Source organism: Hippoglossus stenolepis, chromosome 3, assembly GCF_022539355.2.
Source record: "Hippoglossus stenolepis isolate QCI-W04-F060 chromosome 3, HSTE1.2, whole genome shotgun sequence".
Taxonomy (NCBI): domain Eukaryota; kingdom Metazoa; phylum Chordata; class Actinopteri; order Pleuronectiformes; family Pleuronectidae; genus Hippoglossus; species Hippoglossus stenolepis.
Genome location: NC_061485.1, coordinates 10,495,584 through 10,504,957, shown reverse-complemented (window position 1 = coordinate 10,504,957; position 9,374 = coordinate 10,495,584). Strand labels below are relative to the sequence as shown.

The 9,374-nt window shown below is 38.9% G+C and overlaps 1 protein-coding gene across 1 annotated transcript; it reads right to left on the bottom strand.

Moving 5' to 3' along the window:
• Positions 1–3,902: 3,902 nt before the first annotated feature.
• LOC118102711 (inhibin beta B chain) lies at positions 3,903–7,782 on the bottom strand. Its single transcript, XM_035149117.2, has 2 exons — positions 7,174–7,782; positions 3,903–6,800 (listed from the first exon to the last, which is right to left on the bottom strand). The coding sequence occupies exons 1-2, from the start codon at positions 7,544–7,546 to the stop codon at positions 6,016–6,018; spliced, it is 1,158 nt and encodes a 385-aa protein (XP_035005008.1). The 5' UTR covers positions 7,547–7,782; the 3' UTR covers positions 3,903–6,015.
• Between the last annotated feature and the right edge of the window lie 1,592 nt (positions 7,783–9,374).

Sequence of the window (9,374 nt, the reverse complement as noted above, 5' to 3'; positions counted from 1 at the left end):
TTTTAACCCATCGCAATTTATATAAGACAGAGCCAACATAGAACAAACATAGTCTTAATTTTTAGCTTTTAGCAACAAGAAGGGATTTGGAAGTCAGATTTTATTCTATTTATACCAAAATCATTCTCAGGTGAGTTTCTGTGTGTTTTATAGTTGTATAACACAATTAAACACAAAACAACATATGAACATAGGCGGAGGTAGATCTCTGCCTTTTATCCAGGGGTAATTTAGCTGTAGACTCATTTTGCTGTAGACTCATTTTGAAATGTTGGTAAAGCCTAACGCCTCACATTATGATTTAAAGAGCACCTTGGGCAAGTGTTATTAAACTTTTTTGTTACTTGCACTGATCAGCATTCTCAAACATCAGTTTTATTTATGCTCAGCAAGAGGGTAGACTACCTGTAAAAAAAGGATGATATTTAAAAGTAGTGTTCAGACTTGTGACTATTGGTGATCTAAACAAAGAGTTCAATCAAATTCAAAGAGTTGAATCTAGAAATGCAAGATTCAAAAGATCAAACAAGATAGAGACTGATAGAGATAAATATAAGTTTCTTTACTTCACAGTCTGTCAGTCCCTCAACTCAAATATTTGCCCTGCTGGTCTCAAGTAGTTGACAATCTTGGAAGTTCTTGGAGGTAAACGTGACAGAGTAAACATCATGAACCCAATAAAGCAGGAGTTGGTTTAATTGTTTTTTCCTTGTAGTAAATCTGAATGATTCACCTTCGGGCTGATTACTGAAACAATGTCACCAAGTGGCAAAAAGGAAGAAGTTGAATTTGATTAGATGAGTTTTGTGTATATAAGGAAATATACTGTCTTGGTAGACAAGCCACGACAAGTAAAAAAATAAGGAAAATATCATATTATTGTATTATAACATTTAATATAATATTTCTGGCAGTTGACAATAACTTGATATTTATTTATTATATTTAGGTAAATAGCAAATTGACACCACGATTAGTGAGCAGCATCAACACTGACTGGTTTGTCGTAAAACATTGTTAAATGTGAGAGAAATTAGATTTTAAGATATTACAACAATTGAAATCATAAACGTGTTATTTCTACACTAGATTTTCACAACATATTCATTCATCATTAAATACTAAGTATTTTATGCAAAACTATTGTTTTTGAAACAGCCAGGTTTGGGTATAAATTATGGTTCATGATCAGATTTTACTTAAATCACTTAATTTATCTTCGTTAGACAGCTGACTGACCTCGTTTATAGTGGACACAAAGTCTAAAGTAAAGCTCCATCTGAGTTCACTTGGAGGATGCAGGATACTGTGCGGTAAGAAGGCACCTCTGATGTAACACACAGAGACATAACAGGTAAGTGGGTCTGTTGTAATGGGATCATCCTGCGGATTTAAGTTATTTTAAGTGCCGTGGACACGGAGGCAAAAAAGCGGGCAGCATTACAGATCAGTGGGCTTTCAGACATTTTCTGCATCATAATATGCACCGTATTCTTTGCTTTTACGGGCCAGATTCCTACAGGAGACACAATCGCTGACTGACTCAAGTAAAATTTTACCATCATCTGTTGAATATTCTAGCATGAAACACGTATAGTGAAATTCAATATCCCTATTAACTGTGTATAGGTGAGGCTAGAGATATCTCAGTGTAAATACTTCAGCAGTAAGCTGTACGTCAGGTTGGTTGGGGTGCACTAAATGGCAACAGTTCACTCAGTTGGCTAGCCTACATTTTAAATTGAATAATTAATCTGTCCTCTGCTTGGGGATTTAGTTTGGGTGTCAACAGCGAGTCTGATGGTACCTCCAAGCCAGACTCACTTTTTAAGCATTTTTGCAATATGTTGTACACTTGGATAGTGCAGATCCCTGACGATTTGTCTTAATACGTTGCAAATGAGTACATTTAGATGTTGGTGCACTAATCTGAACAGCCAATCTGTTGTTTACTGTTAACCTGGAGATTGTTGAGGGAAAGGCGAGTGTGAAAGCAGCTTTTCACAGGTCTTCCTGTCATGACATCGCAGGGGACAAGTCTGACCGATGCCTTAACCCTCCCCAGGGGATTTGTGGGATTGTGAGTGGATTGGAGGATTAGGGTTTTAGTGGCAAACAACAAACAGTGGGTCTGTGGGTCAGTGTGTCAGTATATCAGTATATCAGTGAGTCAGTAGGCTTTTATTTTTTCCCAGAGTAGGTCAGCTATCTGCTTTCCATGAGCGAGGCCAGTGGAATGACTTCCTTGTGTCAAAGAAAACTCAACCACTCATGTTAACTCTGAACTGTCCTCAGGATCATGCTCTAAAACCATAACACGTGCTGACATTTTTTCAGCCACGCCATCAATTGACAGTTCATCATTTTGTTGCTCTTCAGATCTCCTGATGTGGAGGGTTAAAGGATGCCAGTCCTGTGAAAATGCTTAGTATCCACTGAGCTGTACCTGCAAATCAAATCTCCTGGAAGAAATATGAAAGCACAGATGACACAAGCAGGATCAAGAGTTTAAAACAAAAACTCCAGAGCAACCAAATAACAACTCAATCTCAATGTCACTATTTAGATAAACTGTCCTGATTACTCTTTATGATCCAGGTCCATCTGCTTACTTTCATTTTTGAGCCACTGGTGCTCAGGGCTGTTCTGTGCAGGTTTAGGTGAAACCATATTAGGTGTTGAATATTAAAAGAGGTGATTGATTTTTCATGATTTTTCATTGAATCCATGTGCCAGTCCCAGTGGTTTGCAACATGGGAGTCTGTATAGTTTTATTCCTGTTGTTAGTTCTTCTACACACACTGGGCCACAAATATTTAAGAATTTAACTTCTGAGTTATTACGCATAAAGTCGCCATTGTGTACAAGGAGTACGTATAAACAACTTGACTTAAAATGATTTCAAACACATTTTAGTGGACTCCCCTCAGACACTGATTATAGTCCAGTTTGGATGGTGTAATATCAGCATTCCTGTTGGCTGTACAGGGGGAGTTGACAGGTTTTGGCAGCGCAAGTCAGGAATTTTGGCAACGGAGGATTTATGAGATTCGATTTGAGTAGATCTTGTATAGGAGAATTTAATATCATAGGAGTGGTTGAAATATAAGAATAAAGCATAGAAACCTTTACAGGTCCGTGTGCAATGGTGGTGTCCCATATCATGATGTGCTTCTATAATAACAAAATAGGAAAATGTATTAATTTCTGTCTTAGCCCTGTTTACTGACCTCCTGTCATATGTCCACCCAGAAGTCCCCCAAACTTTATTTGTGACATACATTCTCTCCAGGTTTGTGGCATCCAACAGGAGAGCAACCAATCGCAAATACAAATGCATGATGTGAAAAGGATATCATGCCAAGAGAATGAGACAACTGTTTACACACCAAACACAGACAGTCCATAAAGCCACTTCTACTATTTGTATGAGCAAATACGACCTTTGCCTTATAGACAGGGCCAATGTGATTACATGGCACGTACCTTGTTTTGTCATGCTGGGTAAAATTGGGAAATTTATGACAATTTTTTCACAAATATTTTTTTTTTATATTGAATTATGAATTTGCATTTGAATCAAAGCCATGTGGTATTTCACTGAACAAATTGTACCCGTGTTTTATCGTTTACGCCATTTTCAAATGTGTAATCATATATATTAATAGATTACAATGCATCAATACATCTTATATGAATTATCATGTGTAAGCCTGGTCTGTGATGGGTGAAAACTTCATTTATCTATATATTAAGTGACTTTTAACATTTTCCAAATAATTGTTATTCTTTTTGTTCTAAGGTGAAAGTCTACATTGATTTAAAAATACAATGGGAATATCTAGGCTCATTTATAATATTTCGTTACTAAAATATACTTTAACAATAATCATTTCATTTCAGCACATTAAGACAAATTTTATTGCAAATATTATCATTTATTTGCAAAACAAACAATTTGTTATACATTAAATATGGTATGAAATAAAAAAAAATGAAGTCAATAATTATAAGTCAAATCCTGGCTCCATTTCCATCAGTTACATTATAAAGAAATTGTTGCATCATCTGTCATCTGCAATTATATACAATACCACACATTTAAACACAACTTAGAGCTTAAAATATATTGCGAATTGACATTGTGCTCTCTGAAGGCCTATAAAATTAGCTATAAAAATACAGTAGGATGATAAAGTGCATAGTAAGTTATGGTACAATGGCGCCTCAATGTCACAGTGAACCTTGTGACAGGAAGTGCTTACAGGATAAATCTGTGAACTGCAATGATAAACTCCAGTATTAAAAATATTTCTTATAGGTTTTTACTGAAAAGTGTAAATACAAGTGAATCATTTAAAGGCGCCCTGGTCATTGATCCCACTGCTTCACAGACCTTCACATTACCTGACACTGAAGCAATAGCTAAATGTTTGAGCACGCTGCTGAAAAATAACCCTGGGGTCATATTCTGTCAAAGTCACAGTTACCCAACTGATTGCCCGACTTGTGTAAATAATACAGTGGAGATGCTGATTAAGCATATTTCAACCTGCATGCGGCATCAACTGCAATCAGAGTGAGGTTAGGGCAGATTTCAGCAGTTTTTAACTGATTCAGTTCAATTTCAGTGTTCTCTTGCACTGTAAAAAACAACTGCTCCTTATCATAACTTTGTCATATAATTACATTTTTTCGTGGATGTAAAAAAGAGTAAAATCATCAGAATAGCAGTAGAATTGTGTGAGATGTCAACCTAAAAAATATTTTCTAACACATGAGAGACCCTTATGAAAATGGTGTTCCTCAAGGAAATATTCTTGGCCCAATTTTGTTTTCATTATGCTTCCAGTTGTACAGTTCTGTTTCCCCAAATGACCCCAGTCCAATGCTTGCTCTCAGTGCTCTCAAACTTTTAAAAAACCAAATGAGGAATTTTCAAGTGTTTTAAAAGGTTCAAAAGCAGCAGGAGGAAATATAAACTCTGGGCTTTTAGGTCGTAGCAAACAAATGAAATCACAAATTTGGGAGTGAGTTTAGACTCAGAACTCAATTTAACTGTCATTTTAACAAAGCCCTTTTTTCATCTTAGAAATATTATCAAAGTTTTTAACTGAGAATGATGCTCAAATGCTTTTATTACCAGCCATTTATACTACTGAGTTAAGTTCAGGTGAGTTATAATTTCCCGAAGTTATACTTGAAGAGTAAGTCCACTTGGTCATCACGACTTAAAGAAGGCACAATTTAAATCTAGGATCTCTTAGATTCTATATACAGTATGTGGACACTGTGAACATATGAAACATACAGGAAATATAATATATAATATAATGTAATTTGCATTGAAAGTCGTGTCACTTCTGTTCACAATTTCCTAAGATCCATAAAACAGTTCACTGCATCTTTGAACTGAATCCCAGCAGCAATTTTGGAAAACAAAATAAATAAACAAAATATGACAAAAATGAGAAAGGATTCACTTGAAGGCATCACATTATTCTCTTAATGTAAACAACATCTGCAATCCAGGTCTGACATCAATCAGCCCTAGTCTGAACTAGTTTGCACGCCTGCCAAATGTTTTACATTGATATCACACCTTTCTGATCTGTGTTGAGTTTAACACGTGTTAATGTTGCTTAGTTCATTTCCTCTCTTTAATTTATGCCTCTGATATATGAATGTTTCTGCATTCACAATTTGTGCATAAATTATATTCACTCGCCTGAAACTAGGTATTGAACTATGTTCCAGTCTTAAAAATTGAGAAACTTAGTTTTTCTCTGCAGCCTGCTACTTACATACTGCATAATACAAGACCTTAAAACTAAATAATCTTTATAAGGCAGTTATCATTTTGAAGTCAAATCAGTCAGATGTTACCTGAGTAAGTGTTTTGTGTTTGGTCATCTGCTCTGTTGACGTGTGTTTGTATCACTCTGTGAGTCTCTGTCTACAATACACACACAAAACAAATCTATGTTAAGTACCATGTCTCTCATACTGTCTCCTCTATGTGCATCCACAGGATTCCACTATCATGTCAGGAACATCCATTTTGACAATGCTGTGCTGAGAGTCAAAGAAGACCATGGAGAGTGGCCGGCGCTCAGTGGGAACACAACATGAAGTTGTGGCTGTGTTGATGCCGTTGATTTTCAGCTGGCTGAAGACAGTGGCATGGAAAGATGATGCGATTCCAGGGGAACCAGCCAGATGTTGGGGGCACTGACCTATGCAGTAGTTCATATGGTAGCCTTCAGGTGCAATGATCCACTCGTCCCACTGGATATCCTTGAACTTGATGTAGAATTCTCTCTTGCAGCACACGCTTACTACATTCCCGCAATGCAAGGAACGCTTCCTGAGTATGTGTTTGGAGCGGTCATCCCGGAGACGCACCTTGGCCACCAGGAAGGGCTGGTGCGCGGCGGAATTAGCTGTGTCATCAAGGGAGCAAAGATTCTTCCCATCTTCATCGCAGCTCACCTCCAGCCGTAGGCGGCGTTGGCCACCGTCGAGGAATGACTGCAGGGTGCGGGTGATGGGGAAGGTGTGCCAGTTACTGTCCTGGACCTCCAGCATCTTCTCTATCACCAGGGTGCGGTTGCTACCAGACACCTCTCCAACTGCAGAAAGGAAGACTCTGGCAAAGAGTCGTGAGTCCCGGCGAGGGTCCTCAGAAGAGCGGGCATAGATCCACAGAGAGGACTCGAGTACCTGGATACTCTGGCCTCGTTCCTGCTGAAACTGGAAGTTGAGGCTGAGGCTGCCCCCCTCACCACTGTCCATCTTACCTACGGATCAAAGACAATTTGAAAATAACACAGACTGTTAATATTTTGACACTAGAGGTTGCCGCCTTTGTTGCCAGCTAAGAGAAAATAATTTGCATAAACAATGCTTATAACTTAAAGCAGCATATTCTTGTAAAAAATAAAGGACAAGTCCATCTATTTTCTGCTATTTAAATCTATACATTGATGACAGATACTGTAAGTTCTAACTTTCTCTATATTGTAAGGAACATAAAAAGAACATTAAGCAGCCTAATTAACAAAGCAAGTAGAATAATTTCTGCGCATATTGCGCACATGAAACGTGGCCTTTCTGTGACATGCAGAGGGGAAAAAACTGCTTTACATAATAAAAGGTAAATATCAAACTTACTTATATCTGCAAAGCTCACTATTTCATAGCCTGGATCTTTGGTAGGTATTTCGCTTTCTAGTTCAAGAGTCCCATCCTGTCTGACGCGCCCCGAGTGCAGTTTGCGCAGCGCAGTGAGGAGCGCCGCCCGGGGAACCGTGTGAGTTATGTTGGGTCTCTCTTTTAGGTGCAGCTTCTCCAAAATTTGCTGCTTGGCGATTTCTGTCATCAGCCTCTCCTCTGCGTCTCTCTCCATTGAAGGTAAGCCACACGAAGCGCAGCCCGGGGACGGGGAGCCACTGACCCGGAGAGCGTTCAGCAGCAAAGGTGCCAAAAAGAGAGATAATGGCAAAGAGAAAGCCGTCATACTTGAACCTAAAGCAAATAAATGCATCGCTGTGTTCGTCGTGCGTAAAAAGACCAAATCAAATAAGTCTTCAAATCTTCCCTGAGTTGTTCTGTGAACGAGACAAGTTTTGTCAAAGGTTCTTGTTGCAGCTGGACACCGTGAGGAGAGCAGCTGAGAGACAGGAGTGGTGTTTCACCCTCCAGCAGGTGAAGATATCTGGGGTAATCCACAAAAACTGGTGACACGTTGGAGGGAGGCACCAATGAGCGCATCGGGGCACCGAGGAAATTACTGGCAAAGTGTCTGTCTGTCGTGCGCTCTCACAACGCACGCACACGTACGCTTCTGACTCACACTCACCGACGTGTGGTAGCGCACATAACCAACTTCAGGTAACCCGACACAGCTGTAGGTTACACTGATGCACACGTTGTCTTAAAAGTGACTGATTTCCATACATGATAATGGAAGTCGTTCCTCCTTCACCACAACAGGTAAAGTCCCTGTGCCACGTTGCGCGCTGCGGTGCCACTGAGTCGTAAACGCAACCTTGCATCACTCTTGCCAAGTGGAAGCAGGAATCCGGTGCCCTTTAACCTAGTTATAGGATGAATCCAACTCATTGTCACCAACAAGTGAATTGTATTTCAAAATGTGGGAAAGTGCCCGAGGCTCTCAGGCGGTATTTGAAGCAGGCTCTGTCATGTTCCCTCCAAGGTGGCACAGTGTGTTGCAAAATGATGATGCCTCATGTGTGTGTGTGTGTGTGTCTGAGGGGGAAGAGGAGAAGAACAAGAGACAGTCAGTCTGATATGCTCATACAGAAAAGTCTTGTGTGTTTGGATATTACCCAAATGTTTTAGCCACGAGAAACTACAGGGATTTGTTTTTGTGATTCTGTTGTAATGACATAGACTTCTTGGCCTAGATATGTGACCCGGACCTACACATATGCTATAGAATACCAATATTTTACAAAGTTCTGTCGACAAATAGGCTTGTTAGATATTAATATTTAGTTTTCAACTGCCACAGGTCAACCTTTACTTAATTCTGAGTTTTTACTCCTGTTTCTCTGCAGCATTTTGTATATTTCAGAAATGTTAATCCAGATAATGTATTGTCTTCTGATGTGCTGAGTTGAATACTGTGGTGTGTCATACACAAGTGAAAGGGATATTTCCATAATTGCCTACAGCATTGGACAATAAAGTTTTGATTCTTGAATCTCATAAGGAGTTTGGATAAAGTTTCTGTAACAAATGCCATCAGTAGAATGGACCTGCACGATTAAGCCCATAAGGGAGTTAAAAGGTTGCTAGTAAGTTGTTTTACAAATTCAGGTAATGAACCCTGTGCAGCCATGGAAAGGGAGCAACTTATTTTGAAAGTCAAACCCTTCAATAGCATGCAGGGTTTGATATGTTGCCTTCATGGACACACAATGAACAATCAAATTATGTGTAAGTTTATCTTCAAAATATTTAAGTTATATCCGTGAGATACGTTTATTTCCCTCCTCTGTTATTGAAGCTTTGTTCTGAGACGATGAACGTTCAGGCCTCAGCACATCACTGAAGAACTTGGCTGCCGACTAGTGGGGAAATGCAAGAACTACAACAACTACATACACAGCTGAACACATGAAAAGTGAAGTTTTTATTCCAATCATCAGCATCCCAATCCATCATCAACATAGACTATCCTTCATTTATTAGATAGGTTTGACCTGGTGTATGGGAGATAAGTCAGGGATGGATCTGTGGAAGAATTACTCAGATCCTTTACTTGAGTAAAAGTAGCAATAAGTAAAGATACATTTTTTACAAGTAGAAGTACATAAGATACCAAAACAGTATTTTTTTGAAGGCCT